This window comes from Rhipicephalus microplus, chromosome 4 (assembly GCF_043290135.1).
Source record: "Rhipicephalus microplus isolate Deutch F79 chromosome 4, USDA_Rmic, whole genome shotgun sequence".
Taxonomy (NCBI): Eukaryota; Metazoa; Arthropoda; class Arachnida; order Ixodida; family Ixodidae; genus Rhipicephalus; species Rhipicephalus microplus.
The window spans coordinates 29,903,706-29,923,787 of NC_134703.1; the positions used below are offsets into that span (position 1 = coordinate 29,903,706).

The window sequence follows — 20,082 nt, forward strand, 5'->3', positions numbered from 1 at the left end:
GTCCTTATTCGCCCGTCCTCCAGCATCAGCCACTAAAACACAATTTTGTTTGAAAATAAGCACTTGCTTGGCATAGAAGTAACACTACGGGGTTTCCGAACGGCCATTTCAACAATTAACGTCGACTTAATAGATGTCTCTAATGTCAATTTAACGTCACGCGTGAGGTCTGGGTTTGATTTTAGTTTAAGCAGTCGCTTATTATTTGCACCTGTCGCATTTTTTGCTTAGGGAAAACGCCACCGACGCAGACACCGGATTTTCTGCGACACATGCTCTTTAGCCCTCCTGCTTTAGTCCTCCAGTAGAAATGATCCTTTAATTATGCTTACCGTCCACCTTAGGGGCCAACTTATCCTTATACGATGAGGTTGTTTTTTGAGTACATTCTACAACTAATGCAGAAAGAGGTGAGAGGATCAACGTGGTGACACAATCCATAGCGTCGTGCTGGCAGCATGCCGAAGACAGTGACACCGATAAACAAAACGCAGCACGCAAATTTGCTGTACAATAGCGCAAATCTACAGTTTATTCCGTGCTGCAGGGCAAACATTCGCCAACTACTATAGGCTCTCCTTTCCGCACACATGCCGTCGCATGGGCGCATGTAGTCAGCCGTGGTGCAAGAAGTCCGTGCGGCTAAAATGGATTGCAATTTTCTCACTTCTTCAGTGTCCGTGACCCCCCAATGAGAATTCATGGCATTTAATGACGTTTCAAAAAGCGCCACTAATTGTACGACTAGTCCTACATGTGGCATATGCAAGCACTCCCCCGACTCATCGCTGCTTCAGTGCTTACATTCAGAACGTAGTTTTAGCGCTTCCAGTGGGTTTGCTCATTAATAGCAACTTTTAATTTTGATCTTATCTAGAGATATAGCGCTTCAACGCAACCCTTAACCGCGATTATTTTAGGCTCACTACAGCCATAGAACTTACCTCGTTCGATGATCACTCAATTTTTTTGTGCTTAAGTAACACTTTCAAATTAGCACGGCGAGAATATTGTTTATGCTCTCCACAGACAATGTACTCCTCAGAAGTTAGTGGGCCATCAGGTAATCATAAAACGTTTTGGCCCTGGTGTAGGAGACTAGAAAGCAACGGGTCTGGTGTAGAAGCCAGGAGACACTTGCGACGGCCGGCGGATTTGCTCACTTAGGACTACAAAAAAGCGGATGTGTATTCCATTTTAAAATAGTTTCGCGTCTGTCGCTATAATGTTACATTTATTGAATCCCTACGTATGGTATCGTTTTAGCTACTCATACGCAATGTAAAAAACGACTATAATTGTAGAACGAGCGAGGTGAGAGAAACTCTCACGGACCGTTTAAGGTGCAGTACTATCTGTCAAATGCAGTAATGCAAGGTCAACACGTGATGCTGCTGCTGCTGCTGGTTTCACTCTTCACTCGCGGAACGGTCATTTCTATAAACACACACTGCAAAAAAATATGAAACAAGAACATTATTTTAAAAATGTGCATAGGCATGTTATCGTCCTTTAAGATATAAAAAATCCACTCAGATCTGTTGTACAATCTTTACGAAGGATTAACAAATAGTCCACGTGTCTCGTAGTTGCACACAACTCACACAGACTGTTTCAAAACTGATGCAGATTAATTATGAGAAAAAAATTGAACTCCCAGATTCATTAAAAATAGCACGCTAATGCGAACACTCACGACAAAGTCAGTTTTGCAAACGCACTAAAACAGCGTTCACTCCACCTCATTCCGATCACTAGCGAGGCGTTGGCGGTCTGCATACGACATCGTTGTCGTGAATCACTATGAGTGATGTCAGCGTTACATCGATGAAAAGTCGAATAAATTGACATTGTTGTCTTAATCACCAACTTCCAGCGGTTTACACACCACTTCAACGCGTTGGATCACGTAGTCACTTCACCACCACTCCTTTGCTCGCGAAATGCACTGTCATGGTGGTTCATTCCGTACCAATCGCCGTGCTTCCCACTTTAAAGCGGCTCGAGCTCAAGCGAAAAGCAAAGCCGAATGCCCGATGTTCGCACTTCACGACGTACGTACACGAGAGCGAGCGCACTCACACGAAATGTCAACTCGCAGTCGCACAACGCTTCACTCTTTCCTGGCTAGCCTGATCTTGAGCAGGACGAAGGCAACTGTCCTGCATATGGCCTCGTAAGCCAGCAGCGCGAGCACCAGCACATAGAACTTCTTGTCCGCTGCACCGACGAACTCGAGGAACTGTTGCGGGTCCTCGTAGAGGCATATGAACTGGTCACACTCCAGGGCCGCCCGGCCGTAGCCGTACACCGACAGCAGCAGGCCGTTGTAGCCGTAGTAGATGTACGAGATGTCCGTTAACCACCGCGCGTAGTGCGTCAGCAGGTGAGCCGGCACGAAGAAGCCGCAGAAGAAGAATGCCGGCGACACGATAGGCAGGGCCAGGAACACCGCCGTCTGTGTGACAGGGAGGAAGAACACACCGGCACATTGATGAACAGGTGACAAAAGCACCTAACTAAATGTATAAAGTGCTTGGGTATAGCAATAATAACCTCTCCAATGATCAACACCGTCAATAAATTGCATAAGAGAGCAAATGAAACTCATGCATAATTTACATTAACAGTGCCCACTGTATATTCAGGTCTTGAAGAGAGAGAGAAGGAATGTATAGGAAAGGCAGGGAGGTTAACTAGGCTATGCGTCCAGTTTGCTACCCTACACATGGGGAGGGGGAGAGGGGAGTAAAAGAGAGAGAGAAGGATAGACACATGTCACATCACACACACAATGCCGAGTTTCACAGGCGGTCCCTCAATGAAGTTGTTGACAAGTATCTCAGGAGGGCTCGTGTGGCTTTCTGTGCTGATGTGCTGTGCGACCAGGCTCCTAAGATCTTTGCTTCATTAAATGGCCGGTCATCGAGTCTATTCAAGGCACACTGGAGAGTCCGGCGATCTTCATCAAATTGTGCAAAGTGGCACAAGAGATGTGCAATAGTCTCTATACAGTTGCAGCTTTCACACATGGATGAATCCGCCATGTCAATGCGATGGCTGAATGACTTAGTAAACGCTACCCCAGTCCACAGCCGGCACAGCATTGTAGCGTCACGTCGAGAAATCTTGGATGGCAGTTGTTTCTGAAGCAATGACTTCAGATTCTTAGGGCGTTTATTGGAGTTAGGTGAAGAATTCCAGTGCGCAAGCGTGGCATTATGCGCGATGTGACGAAGTTCTTGAAAGTTACACAACTGATTCTGTCCTCGTCGAATACCCTTCATTTCCCTTCTGATGTCATCTACAGCACTAGTGATATACGCGAGAAAGCGTCGAAGAAAACTTCCGCTGCCTGCCCAGTGAAAACCATGTTTAGCAAAGACTTGAGTTCAAAGAAATCATCAAAACACACTCCTCCTTTCTGAAGTGATCTCGTCCTGTAAAAAAGGTTTGCTAGTCTCACCTGTAACTTGGACACAGCGGACACGATGAGCCCCATGGCCTGCGACACCGCGCATATCTGGACGCAGAAGAGCATGACGCCTGCCACACGCCACAGCTCCCGCGGTTGTGCCGTCGGATAGTACACGATAGCCACCAACAAAGCGTTTGGTATCACCTGTGCTCGGAGAGGGAGCAGAATAAAAGAGGACAAAGATGCGGTTTAACAACTGGGCACTGCACTCGCAAATCAGTGCCCTTAAACCACGTACAGCAGGCAGTTCTGTCCTCTGAGCTGTGACGTATGAACTCTTATTCATCCCGTGCATGGAATGGCTCGGTGGTCCCGAATCACACCGTGTGTGTAAGCTACGGGGTGGGGTCAAAAGTTCCCAGGCCATGGTGCGCGATCCCATGTATTATTATGAGAGCGTGGCCTGGGAACTTTTAACCCCCTCCCTCCCCCACCCTGTACCTGCGAGAGCCAGGGACTCAGGTGAAACTCGTCAAAAAGTTTCTGCCTCTTTGATTCTCCCACGCGTGGTCCCATTCCAATAGGCCTTATGGGCTGAAGATCAGCCTGAATGTTGGACGCTGACACCAGTACGCCTTCCAAGACGCTGCAATTTGAAGACAGCTACATACGTGTCCTTGGAAGTGACCTTTAGGTCATGTTCTTCAATCATGCTTCGAGCTACATGATGTTGCCAATCGAACCCAGTTCACAATTGTTATAGATAGGCATGAATATTTAACTTATGCTTTTCAGACAAACTAGCCTAAATTTTCTTATTTATTTATTCATTTTCGCTACTCTCAAATTCAGTATTGGGGTCATTATAGATATTTTAATGTACATGATATTCATTCATAGAGAATAACATTCCAAGTAACTTACGAATTCGCTTACAATATTGATAAACAACTACAAAATATAAAAAGACATGACTTCGTTATCAAGTGCAATTGAACAAGGAAAAGTTCCTACCCAAATTTGTTATACACTGTTAAAAAAATTCCGCCATATCCACGAAGTGAATGATGATGAGTGGGCGAAGCTCCGGAGGTAAACCTGGTAAACCATGAATCCTCTGTACATTTTGCCCACTCGATTTTATTACATCACTCCCCCTAGCGTACGTCACCGCACTAAATCGAACGATTGCCTTCAACCAATGACACGCGCCATATGTGACATCATTCCTATTTTATAATATCTCGCGTCTTTCATCAACTACAAGTACCGCTTTCTAGTTTATAACATCTTGCATCTTTTCATCATCAGCTACAAGTACCACCATCTAGTAAACACTACAAGAACTAAACGAGAGGTGGCTACATACAGGAGACGGTACCGCCATCTAGTGAACACTGCAAGAACTAAACTAGAGGTGGCTACATACAGGGGACGGTACCGCCATCTAGTGAACACTGCAAGAACTAAACTAGAGGTGGCTACATACAGGCTACAGGGGACGCACAGCCCACGCCCTAAGGAGTTTCGCCCCTAAAAGTGTTGATAAGCTCATCTTCAAAATCGGCCTGGACATCATGTGCCAGACAAACTGTACCACATTTTATTGGCGAGAGGGGAAAAAAGGCAAAACAAGACTGTCCCACCTGTCCCGTTTATTAGGGAGGCGATCGCCGGGCTAATTCCAAGAGCCGAAGTATCGGCCCCCCGAACCGCACCACGAAAGCGTGGACAATTTAGAAGTGGTCCTTATTGGTGCGCCAGCGGACGCCGGCTGTGGCCCAAAGAACAAGACAGAGCCGAGAGTTGATCAACCAACAAAATTATATTCTCATTAACGGCAGATCAAAACGCAATACACACGTATGCACACTCCACAATAGTTACATACAATACGTCACCAAACAAACAATGTACTACACAGTACAATCAACCACACTTGAAACAACGGACACAGACAACAATACGCACTACGATGCAGTCACATGCATTGAACAACCAAGACACTTAAGGACTAAAGAGATAGAAAACCTATTCAGTCCAAAGTCCTTGGAACAAAAGTCTGAATGATACTCTTCCGAGAATCACTCACTCAAAGTCCAGCGTTGTTGTCGTTCCGCAGCTCTCTGGAGTTTCTCTTCCAGGAAACCTCCCGTCTTCAATTGGCCACTCTTCAAACTTCAACTTCTTCGCCGGAAATCCGTCGGCTTCACACACGCAGCTGTTGCCCGCGTCTTCGCTCGATAGCGGAAAACCCACGCTCTTGCCTGTAGCTCGAGCCGTCCCTACGGACCAAAAACTTCGCCGACTACACGGCGGAATCCCTACGCGCTCCGGCGCTAACTTTCCGTCTCCTCCTGCTTTCTCGTCTCGGCCGCTCGATTAAATACCTTCCGCGCCACTTTCCAGAATTTTCTCGTCCTTTCGTCGGCGCGATACGCAGCGAAGGCTGGAGAGAGGCGAGACGGTTTGTCAGCCCTCCGCGTCGGGTGACTCAGCTCGGCGTAGCCACGCCTCCTTCGTTCTGGAAATTTCTAGCGCTTGCCCGGCCGCCGCTGTGGGGTGAGGAGGTTCGTCTGCGAAGCCGTGCTTCTGCGGGGAGAGCGCGCGCCCGGGAGCCTTGGATGTTTGCTTTCTCTTTTTTTTTTTTTCTTTTTACCTCGCGGCGTTTCTACCGCCCGTTGTCGCAAGGATTTGGCGGCGCGTTCTTGTTTAGCGCTCGTTCTGTGACACTGCCCCCCACTTTAAGAATATTATCTCATAATATTCAAAAACCACACAGACGAGCGCGAACAGTCACCACACATTCTCACAGACTGTAACACAATCCGTCGCTCATGACACTTCACATTCACAATATATCACTCAATACAAACGTACATTGTAGTTCAATTCCACAACACATGAAATATAACCACAGGTACATGCCTACAACACTTCATCACACATTCTAAACAATACAAACGTACAAAGTTCTGTCTATCCAACAATTATACAACACTATACACCATCGCACAGAACACTGACTCACTCGACATACACTTGAGACACAGGATAACAAGAACCTTAACACAACATATGTCACTCAGCCCTGCCGAACACATTCTGATTCCACCTCAGCACCTATCTTGAGTACTTCGAACAGCGCTTGCGCCCCTTTTTGCGGTGCTCGCTCGATCTCTTCTTGTGCTTCCACGTTCTTTTTCGGCGAGCCCTTTCCAAAGACGATATCTGAGGCGTCGTCTCAGCCATCGTTGTCTCTTCCGACACCGTTAACGCGTCATTACATTCGACGGGTCCTGTCTGTTTATTTACCCGCTTGATAATGCCTCTACATTTTGCCCGGCTGGCCAACTCCGTCTCCTTTATACTGTCTGTCGGTTGAGGTCGTGCCGACGTAAGTCCAGTTGCTCGGCCCGTGAACTTATTCGACACGATCGTCTTCTCCTTCGCTGTCTCTTGCGCCGCAGCTTCACCTTGGGCTCTAGTGAGACCCGTCACGGGATGCTCCTCCACTGTATCTCGCGGCCGCTGTGTTGGCGAGGGCTCTATCTTCGGGTCTTCTCCCAAACATTCCGGATCACTTGGCCCTCGCGCCCCGTCGATGTTTCCGATGACAAGGTCATACAGGGGGGTCGTCATGCATAAAGCAGTAACCTTCCCGCTGAAGTACGGGGTTTCAACCTCAATTTCTGCTTCGGGAAGCATCCGGACCGTACGGTCAATTAGGCAAACCGGTTTCGTTCTGCCTGTCAACTCTCTTTCCCGTACCAAATTTCTTCTCACGATAACCGTGGAGCTACCGGTGTCTCTTAGAACCGTAATCTTCTTGCCTGCAATCTTTCCAGGAAGCGTTGGCATTCCCTTCGTAACACCGGTTGGCTGTTTTGACATTACAGCCCCCACAATAGGAATTTTCTCCCCATTTTTCAATTCTACGAATCCATCGGTGACGGCATTATTATCAGATTTCGGTGCCGCTTGCACACAAGATACCTGGTGAGTTTGACTCACTCCGTTCCGACATGCATCTGCTTTGTGCCCAGTCTGACCACACTTAAAACATTTTACAACCGTAGGGCTCGTAAAGATCGTTCGACAGTTTTTCGCGCGATGACCCACTCGGTTACACAGAAAACATCGCTGCATGCTCTCTGGTGCACGCTTCTTTTCTTCAGTAGCCAATTTCTTCGAATCCTCGGGACAATCCTTCTTGACCTTGGCCAAATTAGTTCCTCCTTGCGCTTCTAAGAATTGATCAGCCAATTCAAGCATTCCTTCAAATGACTCCGCCTTCCTCTCTTTCAAATACAGCGACAGGCTTGGGTGGCAACTAGTAAGAAATTGTTCTTTAATTAACAGCTCTCTAAGCTCATCGTACTCCTGTGCTGTCCCTGAAAGTTCAATCCATCTGTCGAAATAATGGCAAAGTCGGGCGGCATACTGCGTAGCCGTCTCACCGTCAGCTGGCTTTCCTGTCCGAAATCTATCCCGGAATCCTTCCACGGTAAATCTAAATCGCTTCAACAAAGCAGCTTTCACCTTTGCGTAGTTGGCTGCATCGGTCGGCGTCAGCCTACCGTACACACTGAGCGCTTCACCACTCAAGCAGGTACTTAAAGCAGTTGCCCATTGCTGTTCCGGCCAATTCTGGCTCCTCGCAATCGTCTCAAATCTGTGGAGGTACGCGTCTAGGTCGTCCTTCCTTTCATCAAACGCTACGAGCAGCTTGCTTGGGTTCAAGCGGAAGCCGTGATCTTCCCGTTCGCTGCTTTCAACTCTAGCTTGGACGGGAGTTTCGTTTCGCTGTTGCAAACGGAGCCGCTCGAGTTCAATTTCGTGCTGCCGCTGCCGTTCCCTTTCAGCCATCTCCGCTTCTCTTTCTTCTTTCAGCTGGCGCTCCCTCGCTTCTCTTTCTTCTCTCGCCCTTTCGGCTGCCAACTTCTCTCTCTCCAGCTCCAACTTCAATTGCTGCTCTCTTTCTTCCTTCAGCTGTCGCTCCTTTGCTTCTCTTTCTTCTCTCGCCCTTTCAGCGGCCAGCCTTTCTCTCTCCAACTCAGCTGCCTTTTCCGCTTTGGCTCTTTCGACCGCCAACCTCTCTCGTTCCAACTCAGCTGTTTTTTCTTCCTTGGCTTTCTCAGCTGCCAACCTTTCTCTCTCCACCGCCTCTTTCTCCTTCTGGCTTACCCATTTCCGTAGTTCGGCGCCGGAAAGACCCATCTTCTCACCAAGCGCAACTAACTTTTCGAGATCCATTGTGTCTCGCAACTCGTAAATAAAACCTTGCCGCGTGCAAAAAGTATCTGCCTAAATCTGTCTATCGGAACACTCCCCTGCACTCGTTAACGAGAACACTGAACAACACACAAAATCGTTCCGATAGCACTATCAACAACTCGAGGCTCTTTCTCACTACTCTGGACACACTGTGCACCAAAAGGTCCTGTTTCGCGGACGCCAGATTAATTGTCCCACCTGTCCCGTTTATTAGGGAGGCGATCGCCGGGCTAATTCCAAGAGCCGAAGTATCGGCCCCCCGAACCGCACCACGAAAGCGTGGACAATTTAGAAGTGGTCCTTATTGGTGCGCCAGCGGACGCCGGCTGTGGCCCAAAGAACAAGACAGAGCCGAGAGTTGATCAACCAACAAAATTATATTCTCATTAACGGCAGATCAAAACGCAATACACACGTATGCACACTCCACAATAGTTACATACAATACGTCACCAAACAAACAATGTACTACACAGTACAATCAACCACACTTGAAACAACGGACACAGACAACAATACGCACTACGATGCAGTCACATGCATTGAACAACCAAGACACTTAAGGACTAAAGAGATAGAAAACCTATTCAGTCCAAAGTCCTTGGAACAAAAGTCTGAATGATACTCTTCCGAGAATCACTCACTCAAAGTCCAGCGTTGTTGTCGTTCCGCAGCTCTCTGGAGTTTCTCTTCCAGGAAACCTCCCGTCTTCAATTGGCCACTCTTCAAACTTCAACTTCTTCGCCGGAAATCCGTCGGCTTCACACACGCAGCTGTTGCCCGCGTCTTCGCTCGATAGCGGAAAACCCACGCTCTTGCCTGTAGCTCGAGCCGTCCCTACGGACCAAAAACTTCGCCGACTACACGGCGGAATCCCTACGCGCTCCGGCGCTAACTTTCCGTCTCCTCCTGCTTTCTCGTCTCGGCCGCTCGATTAAATACCTTCCGCGCCACTTTCCAGAATTTTCTCGTCCTTTCGTCGGCGCGATACGCAGCGAAGGCTGGAGAGAGGCGAGACGGTTTGTCAGCCCTCCGCGTCGGGTGACTCAGCTCGGCGTAGCCACGCCTCCTTCGTTCTGGAAATTTCTAGCGCTTGCCCGGCCGCCGCTGTGGGGTGAGGAGGTTCGTCTGCGAAGCCGTGCTTCTGCGGGGAGAGCGCGCGCCCGGGAGCCTTGGATGTTTGCTTTCTCTTTTTTTTTTTTTCTTTTTACCTCGCGGCGTTTCTACCGCCCGTTGTCGCAAGGATTTGGCGGCGCGTTCTTGTTTAGCGCTCGTTCTGTGACAAAGACTGAAAAAAAGCACAAATTTTAAATGCACCAGACTTTTCCGTATGCATGTTAAGAGAAGATGCGGACAAATGCCGGTGACCGAATGAACATATGCGCAATTTTTCAGGAGCACACTCAGCAAACTGCTGACTTGCGCATACCAAGCCAGGTATTTGAGCAATAAATTGAAGGCACAAAAGCGTTTTATCAACGTCTAACCTACTACAGTGCAGTGTGCAAAAGTAAAGGGGAAAACACTAAAAAGTACGGGAAGTACTGACGTGCTACTTTAGGTTGCGCATGGGTTCTAACATTGTGCTGAATGCCGATAGCGTGTCGGCATTAGTAACATTTACATTTAGTTTATTCCATTCGCGTATTCTTTTGTTATGTATTTGTTAATGACCTAATATGATATGCACCAATGCAAGAAGTGAAAGGATACTACGAATCTAGCCTCGGCACTGTATGCAATGGAACGCAACGTAAATGCAGAATCTCGGATGCGGTGAGAAATGACACGCGTGCCTAAAAGTACTGCAGATAGAGAACTATACGCGCAAGGACTGAACGCAGATAGGAGGATAACTTGCAGGCTATTCTCATTGGAATTTAATATTGCCTTGCCCCTCTAGGCGGAACAGTGGCTAGGGTGCTTGGTTGCTGCCCTGAAGGTCGCGGGTTCGATTCCGGCCGTGGCGGTCGCGTTTCAATGGAGGCGAAATAGTTGAGGTACCATGCACTGTGCGACGTCAGTGCTCGTTAAAGAACACGAGTTGTTAAAAATTTTCCGGAGCCCTCCACCACGGCGTCTCTCACAATCATGTCTTGGTTATGGGACGTAAAACCACAGATACTATCAAGTTCATATGGACGCGAGCTATTCTTTCTTTTTTGTGTCCTTATAGTTTCTTATCAAGTAGCCTTATCAATGTTCAAAGGTAAGCGTGAGCTTCCCTTTTTTTTTCTGTCTTGTATGCCGCACAGGATATCTGATCTGATAGGAACAAAGTGTACGCCCTGTCGTCGCGGCATGAAGAATGTTATGTCTACCGGTGACAGATGTCACGAAGTGGCGCTGCCACCACGAGGTGACTGTTTTGTCTAACCCGCGGTTCCCCAAGGGCTAACGCGAATGTAAAAACACTCGCAAAAAAAAAGTACGAGCGCTCTTCGTTCTCCACCGACGCTCACCTGCGCACGTCGCTTGGTTGGCTGTTACTTAAGCGCTTGCATTCTACCTTGAGTCTTTTAAGGAGCACACGTTCATGCCAATAAACTTTGTTTGCCAAACGAACCCTATATAGTGTTCAGCTACGTGACAATGGCGCCCTCCCCCCCCCCCCCCCCCAAAAAAAAAAAAGGTGCCCGTACAGTTACAGGTAAAGGCACAGGCGTTCCGCGGCAGGCGTGTAGCCAAAATTTTTTTTTCGGGAAGAGAGGGGGGCACTACCTTCCTTGATTTCGGGGAGGGGCACCCCCTTAAAATGGCCATTTTTCGTTTTCTATGCAATAGTAAAAAACATTTCGGAGGGGGGGGGGGGGGCACCTGCTTGGTGTGCCACCCCCTGGCTACGCCCCTGTTCCGCAGGACCAAAATAAAGATAGTTTCCTTCCTTCACTCACCAGAAATGGAATCTCCGTGACGTAATTCGCCAGGTAGAAGACTTTGAGGCTGTACCAGCAATTTCTTTGCTCTCTCATTAGTACTGAGATGTTCACGGGAACTGCAAAAGCGTGAAGGGGTTGTCAAAAAGGTCACCAATTTCTTGAACGAATTAGCAAACTTAAAAACTCTTCTTAATTTCTTATACTTCTTGGTTGGGAACAAATATAGCCGGGTCTCACTGTATTCGCTGAAACTACTGGAAGGAGAAGCGAATTTCCTTTGCGTTAAAGGTGTGCACACAACGTGCTTTACCTGCCTACTCCTATTTCGACATTCATTTATATTTTACTAATTAGTTTTTTTAACTAACGTCCACTAATCAACTGCCGCTAAGCAGTGATTAGCTGTCACTAGCTGAGTTTTCAAACAACTTTCAATAATCTTTAATGGATTGGTAATTACTGTATCGTTCACAATTCTGTGTGTATCTCATGCTTTTGTCCACTATGCATCGCCTTTTCTTTACCTTATAGATATAGGCTACATAAAACGTGTTTACCGGTCTAATCCTGTTCCGCAAGACTCCAATTTTCACTAATTAGTTTCCTAATTATCATTCACTTATCAACTGCTGCTAATTCACTGAATAGCGGTCCCTAGCTGACTTTTTAAATAACCTTCATTAATCACTAGCGGCTTTGTAATTACAGCATCGTTAATAATAGTGAATCGCTGAGCCAGCGATTCAATTCACCGAAGAACGTGAAAAAAACAACGTTCTCCCTTTCCTGGATGTGCTAGTGAAAAGGCAAAAAGCGGGGCGTGGAGATGGACGTCTAATCTTTTCCGTATACCGAAAACCTACGCTCACCGGACGGTATCTGCAGTGCACTTCTAACCACACGACTGCACACAAAACATCAGTAGTCAAGGCACTCCCTAATTGCGCAGGGATCATCTGCAGCTCTAAAAAATGCGGAAAAAAAAGAAGAAGAAGCAATCACCGCCGACCTGCTGGACAATGAATATCCGAGAAGCTTTATTCGTCGAGTACGCCAGCGACTTGGCTACCGCGAAACGGCCTTCTGCGAAGGATAACCCTAACAGTAGTGAGGCCTATCCGAAGCAATCCTACCGCATCTCTGTCCCATACGTGCCGGTAATCAGCGAGCAGTTGTCCAGGGTTCTGAGGAAAAAGGGCATTCGGGTGGCGCACAAACCGGTCTCAACCATCGGGCGATTCTTGCCGCGACCGAAAGACCGCCGAAAGAGAGGTTCCCCGGGCTAGTCTACGAAATTCCATGCGCAGACTGTCCCGCCACCTACATCGGTGACACGAAAACCTTCCCCGAAAGATTACAACGACAAAACAATGTGTGTAACCTCAAAGCCGCACGAAACACTTTCGCTGAACACAGCGAAAAAGACGGACCACCGCATCGATTTCGGCGACGCCCGGGTCATTGACACGGAGGGTAGCCACAGAAAAAGGCAGTTTTTAGAGTCCTGGCACATACAAACAAGTCCTGGACAAGTTAAACACTGAACTGGAACCTTGCCCAGTGTTCCTTCCTGCTTGGACCACTTAGTGTCCGCAGTATGTGTTAAAATAAAAATAAAATAAAAAAATAAATAAAATACATGCACGGTCTACAGGACTCGCTCGCTAGATTTCGTGCCGACCGGTTGTGCCCCGCGATCTCCGACGACAGCGCAGCTCTGGCCGACTAAGCCCCCCCCCCCCCCCTCCCCAATCTTCCTGACACCGTGAAGCTATCACCGAGTGGTGCCCCCTCCTCGATCTCCCGCGACCTTGTCCATCTTTCCCAGCTCCTGCTTACTTCTATATGTGGGTCTCTCTGTCCCGGTCCCTATCTCTATTCCTATTCCTTTTTATCCTCCCTATCCCTTTTAATCCCTCCTTACCCCCATCCCTCGTGAGCCACTGTTGAGGTGTCGCACTATGATGCAGACAGTTACGGGGCTCACTTTTATCTTTTTTTTTTCTCTCTTTTAAGAATCATTCACAGAAACAGCTGAGAAAACACCACAGCAACAACAACGGTAGAAAGAAAAACGATGGAGAGGGCGACACCGCCAAAAAAAAAATCACGAGCTTCGGAGCCGACCAAGCAGTCACCCCTGAAGAAGGGACCGAATAGGTCTCGAAACGGGGTCCGGTCAGTTCACAGTCCTTATCCTCTATGTTTGGACTGTAACTCGGCTGGAGAATTTAGGTTATTAGTAATAATAGTGTATGTATCATGCTTTAGTCTGTTTTGCATGCTCACCTGAAATGACAAGTGCTGTTTTTTTTTTTCAGCTGTTTCGCGTTGTCGCCATGGTTTTAGTTCAAGGTCACGTTCACATGAGATACAAAAGGATTACCTTCTAGCTGCCGCGGGGATGAAGTGGTTATAGTGCTCAGATTCTGACTTGAAGGTAGACGATGGGTTCGACACTGACCGGGACGTTCGCATTTCCGGCGGAAGCGAGTATGCTACAGGCCAGTGTACTTACACTTAGGCGAACGTTAAGTAACTCCAAGTGGTTGAAATTTCCGGAACCATCCAATAGGACGTGCCTCATTATTATATCGCGGTTTTGACACGCAAAACCCCGGCAGTCATTAAGGAATTTCGCCTTTATTCATGCAAGTGTACAGAAGCACAGTCTAACTGAAAATGGTACAGTACACTGTTCGATCTTGCGCACATCTCTGGACTTACAGACTATGACGGCGGGAAGGATGGTCTGGAAGACGCATATGCAGCACATGGAGAAGAACATCGTGGCGTTGTGCGTCACCGTGCTCGCCTTGTTGCCGATGTCGTAGTACAGGATGACCAACATGAGCGCGAAGCCGACGTATGCTACAATACGTAGGGGTGTGGCCACCTGCGCCCAACAACGTGAACACACAGTCGCATGTGCTGAATACGTGCACGAATAACTAAGGCGGCACTGTATACTTAAACACGAAACCTCATCTTGACGACTCTCTTCAGATCTCTAACGCGAATACACACGCAAAATATTTCAGCTACAGTTCTCGCTATAAAATTGGGAAACAGAAAAACCGACGTTTCCTCGCCATTAAATGTTGTCTGGGCGTTTATTGTTCTTTGCAATCGTGCACACATTGCTCAAAGTAGAATTACTCATCAAGCATCTTCCTGGCTCGACTATCCTTCGTGTACACAGTATACATTAGGAGTAAAATAATAACGCTCAAACGCGCAAAATATAACTTTGTGAGCTTTGTTGTAAACAAAGAGCGACTAAAATTCAACGCATTAAATACAACATCGCTGTGCATGGGGCTAAATAAAGTTACAAAAATACACTTTGAAATTAAAGCTATGACGTTCTCATTTTTTATGCTCGTTGATTTGATAAACTGACAAACTGGCTACTTTTCTGCCACTATATAAAAAAGTTGCACATTTTGCATGAACAAAAAGCGAATACTGATCGCAAAATTATGACTTACTTTGTTACGGAAAACAGAAAGCCAGCACCTCTTAAGTAGGATCTGGAACTGATGAAACTGGTTGACTTTAAAAGAGTACATCCGATTGGCGTCGGCCTTTTGCTGTAGATAAAACACACACACACACACACACACAGGACATCCATATCACTGTCCACATCTGTGATCACTGTACGAAGGACGTTATGAAGAAATAACGCTGAAGTAAAATGTATTACTGGGTATTAGAAGTGCACACAACGCCCAAAATGGGGTGCATGTTGTGCTTCTACTATTTATACAACACCCTTTACACAATGAACACTTGTTTTCAACAATACAAGAAGGAGCTTTGAAGAAAATATTTATCTCCCAATAAACGCATGAAAAAAAAAATTCCGCCATATCCACGAAGTGAATGATGATGAGTGGGCGAAGCTTCGGAGGTAAACCTGGTAAACCATGAATCCTCTGTACATTTTGCCCACTCGATTTTATTACATCGCTCCCCCTAGCGTACGTCGCCGCACTAAATCGAACGATTGCCTTCAACCAATGACAACGCGCCATATGTGACATCATTCCTATTTTATAAGATCTCGCGTCTTTCATCAACTACAAGTACCACTTTCTAGTTTATAACATCTTGCATCTTTTCATCATCAGCTACAAGTACCACCATCTAGTAAACACTACAAGAACTAAACGAGAGGTGGCTACATACAGGAGACGGTACCGCCATCTAGTGAACACAGCAAGAACTAAACTAGAGGTGGCTACATACAGGGGACGGTACCGCCATCTAGTGAACACTGCAAGAACTAAACTAGAGGTGGCTACATACAGGTTACAGGGGACGCACAGCCCACGCCCTAAGGAGCTTCGCCCCTTAAAAAATCACGAAGTATCCACAAAGTGAATGATGATGAATGGGACGAAGCGTCCGCCAGTCTATCTGTGCTGCCGTCCGTCCGTTCGTTCTTGCTTCCGTCTATCCGTGCGCCCACCCGTGGATCTGTACGTGCGCCCGTTTGTGCGTCCGTGCGTCAGGCCGTCCATCCATCCGTCCGTCCGTCCATCCATCCGTCCGTCCATCCATCCGTCCGTCCGTCCGCCCATGCGTCCATTCGTGCGTCTGTCTGTGCGTCTGTATGTCCGTGTCCCGTCCGTGCGTCCATTCGTCTTGCTGTCCGTTCAATCGTGCGTTAAACAGACAGTCAGACGATGGACGGACGCGACCAGTGCATGATTCACGGTTAGTCTATAAAACCCTTCAAAGCTTCGCTCCACTCATCATCATTCACTTCGTGGATATGCTGTGAGCTAGTTACTACATACATGCGTACATACAGGTAACGACCGACCCAGTTATTGTTGTTGTTACATGGACGTGGAAATTGCATGGACGCAGTTATTGTTACAGAGGACGTGGAAATTGCATTGCTTACTGTGTGTTAGGTCCGCTAATGTCCTAAATCGTGGCTATTACAGGTATCTGGTCCAAAAAATTGACAGTAACGAAAGTTTTCAGCTATGAAAGTTTTATTTAAACTGATTATTTGAAAGAGACGTTATCAATTTTGAACTCATGTTTTGATAAATTATTCAGTGATTGACTGAATCCAAGAGTTTTATTTTCCTCGTCTCCTTCTCTCTTCCCTTATTTCCTCTATGCCTCCCCGAAAAAGCGGGCAGGCGTTGTGCCTCTATAGGTGGCAGTTGTCAACCTCTTACCTCCGTATTTTCTCTGTCTTTGTGTTTTCTGTGTACTCAAATAAATTTGGAGTGTATAATTTTTGCCTCAAGAATAACCGACACAGCTTAAGTTGCGTTATCAGTTAGCTCATATATTGGACGGGTGATAGCCTTTCTGAAGCAGTCGGACCTGCCACAGCGGTTCTTTCTTATCAATAAATTTAATAATGATCAACTCACCTTCTCTTACGTCTCGCTCGCCTCTAGCTGTCTTCGTATAGTCTCAATAGTAAGCAGGTACAATATCTGCAATGCCTATGCAGGCATAATTGCAAATTCGCTTAAGGGATATTTCTCTGCCCGCTACATCTCAAAACATCACCCTGATGTCGGACGCTATTGTCACGAAACAATACGTTGGGCTAGTTGTTATCTAGCTTCCATATTTGTAGCGCGACACGGCACCACAGAGAGCAAGACATACAAGAGAAACAGAACGCTGTTTCTATCAAACGAAGTTTTATTGATATCAGCAATCTTTTTATGCCCTCTAGCAGCCAAAAAAACGTACAAGCAAACATGTGTGGACGAAACATTATGTGCATGCTGTCAGAAAACAGACATGCGTCAAATTTCACAGTCAAGGTAGTTTATTTCTTTTTCGGACTGCACCACTGAGGGTGCACTTCTACACACGCCCTGCAATCTTGTAATTGCATGCGCTCCTTGTATTTCTCTTGTTGGGGTATCGCGATGTTTGCCAATATCGCATTGCAATGCTTCAGCGCATTCTCGCCAGATCTTCAATCTCTGCAGCGTTTGCCACTTGGCCACAAGTGGCCACGCGTGCGACAATGTCGTGGTGCCCCGTGTCTTCTCTGCGATGTCATCTTGTGCTGGAAGGGCGCTAGTCGCCATTAAAGTGTATGGAACACGCTACATCGGGCGATTATCCACGTATTTACGATCCAGAGTTTTGCAAAGCTCGTGAAAAAATTTGCGCGTTGGTCATTTGAAGCGCATCATGTTATTAAAGTTGATTAGTCTTTTGAACAGAGTATCGCTGCGATTCACGTGCGTTTTAGGATATTCTGCGTCGACCGATGGATACAATGATGCATGGCTTTAAAGTTAAAAATGTAAGGAACGAGAGAGAGAGATGGGGAAGATACAGAATGGCCTAAACCGAATAAACAAACCACAGCCACTGCCCTATACGCACCTCGTTGGTCATGATGAGACCTCCGTACTTCGTTTTCGTGCCTTTAGTGGCTTCGCTGCTGTCGGGTACAGGCAGTTCGAACTCGCGGGCTAATGCGTCGCGGTAGTCGCCGTAGTCGCCAGACGCCACTTCGCTGACTGCGAAAGAAAGAAGCAACGTTAGTTCAGCACTGCATTGAACACCTGACACCACCACTGGTGACGAAGCGCGAGCTGAAAAATATAACGGAAAAGTGGTTTCTTAAGCCAGCCAGTAGAACTCTTTCCTTCTATTACGGGTATTATAATTTACGATAATAATTTCCCGCATCGTATCACCAGCTGTTCTTCCCGTTAGCCCTCACGTTAGCAAGGAAAAGTTTCCCCTAAATAAACAAACAAGGTTTACTTTGATCTAATATAGCAACTTTGAGTGTGCCAGTCCAAAGGTGCCAAGTCTTATTCAAACAAATAACACCTAAATGCACCTTGGACGTTATTAATGTGAATGGTATTTTTCGTACAAAAAACCGAGTTTTCGTCGGTGATAAAACAGCTTTCGCCACAAGTGATTGGCGCCCTTGCCCGACTTCGCTGTTCTAATTGGACGAAGTCATCATATTCGCGTTGTACGTCATCGCGTCACAACAGCCGCTCCGTTCCTTTCAACACCAAAAGAAGACACTGTAGAAAAGGTGAAGTCATGAAAAACATGATCACTGAACGACGTACGTCCACGGTTTATGAATTTTTCGAAGATATGTCGGGTTAAACGTCTCAATACCACCATATGATTATGAGAGACGCCGTAATGGAGTCATTCGGGAATTTCGAGCACCAGGAGTTCTTCAACGTGGACCCAAATCTGAGCACACGGGACTAAGCGTGTCAGCCTCTACCTAAAATTAAGTTTTAAATTACCGTTAGTCTTAGGAGAGCGTAACTAAAAACATAATGCACGGCCATTGTCCGTGTACCGTACATCGTGACTGCACAAGTCTACTATTCGCCTGCGCAACTCACTGTAGTCTGCAGGGTTGTGGAACTGTGGGCACTGCAGACCATGACTCGTCAGGAAGCCCAGCAGGTTATCCACCTTGCCATTGTAGATGCAACGACCCGCAGAAACCATGTAGAGCTGCGAAGAAGAGGGCGCCAGTATTCAGTGACACTGAAGCTCATTTGTATATGAAAAAAAAAGAAAAGTTTACAATAGCCATGTGAAGATTAAAAAAAACAGCGAAGCTGCTTCATATTAGGGGCTTAAACGTGTCTTTTTTGGCTGATCCTATTGGTCTTTCCTTGGCTTATACATAGCAGAATCGAACCGCAGCCTTTCACATACCCTGCAAGAGTGGCCAAACTACAGCGCCGGAACTAACGTTCAAAGCTTGCTGCGGCACCCCCTTTAGAAACGCGGGTCTTTAGTTGCTGGTGTAATCAGAAAGGTGCAACTGGCTCGCGCCACGCCGGAAATTCGGCGCGGCGGCTGCGCGGACTCTCTCCGTCGGAGGGCGCGGCTGATAAGTTAAGGGTATTAAGGGTACTAAGTATTGCGGCTTGGGGGCGTTAGCCACCACCCGATCTAAAGGGTATACCCATACCAATCCATCCATCCATCCATCCGTAGAAAAGGTAGCATATACAGTATCTGTAGTTAAGGGTGCGTGATTAGCAAATGCGTGGAGAGGTTTTTGCGGATCTCGAGCTTTAAGAGCTTCGCTCTTTAAAAAAAAAATCGAGAATTGGGAAGTATTTCTTCCGACGTCTACAATCGAAATTTACCTCGGTGTACTTTTCTTGCGTTATAAACGGCCCCGGCACTTCCCAGTAACCAACGGAGCGTCCGTCATCAGCATGACATCGCATGCTTGATAGCGGAGTGGCGAGAGTTGGCTTTTCAAGAAAGGAAACGCGAGCAAGCCAAATAACGATTACATGTAGTCATGTGGCACATATACTCTTCAAATACTCGGTGCTTTTTTGTTGTAGTTGTTAGCAGCGTTAGCTCAACGCAGTTTCTTCCGTTGAGTTTCACAGTTACTTCTGCTAAGTCACTTGGCTGTTTGTGGCAATACGAAACATTATGGCAAATACGTTCGTAATAGTCAACGAGAAAAACAACGCAAGCCATGACGCATCG

The 20,082-nt window shown here is 46.9% G+C and overlaps 1 protein-coding gene across 1 annotated transcript in view; it reads right to left on the bottom strand.

Moving 5' to 3' along the window:
- Window positions 1-502: 502 nt before the first annotated feature.
- LOC119171588 (ATP-binding cassette sub-family G member 1) overlaps window positions 503-20,082 on the bottom strand; it is a 57,842-nt gene continuing 38,262 nt past the window's right edge. Inside the window, exons 7-13 of the mRNA XM_075892415.1 lie at window positions 18,963-19,077; window positions 17,962-18,098; window positions 15,066-15,167; window positions 14,302-14,470; window positions 11,590-11,690; window positions 3,467-3,622; window positions 503-2,458 (exon numbers count right to left, since the gene is read on the bottom strand). Of these exons, the coding sequence (XP_075748530.1) occupies window positions 2,114-2,458; window positions 3,467-3,622; window positions 11,590-11,690; window positions 14,302-14,470; window positions 15,066-15,167; window positions 17,962-18,098; window positions 18,963-19,077 (1,125 nt within the window). The 3' untranslated portion in view covers window positions 503-2,113. The remainder of the gene's footprint in view (window positions 2,459-3,466; window positions 3,623-11,589; window positions 11,691-14,301; window positions 14,471-15,065; window positions 15,168-17,961; window positions 18,099-18,962; window positions 19,078-20,082) is intronic.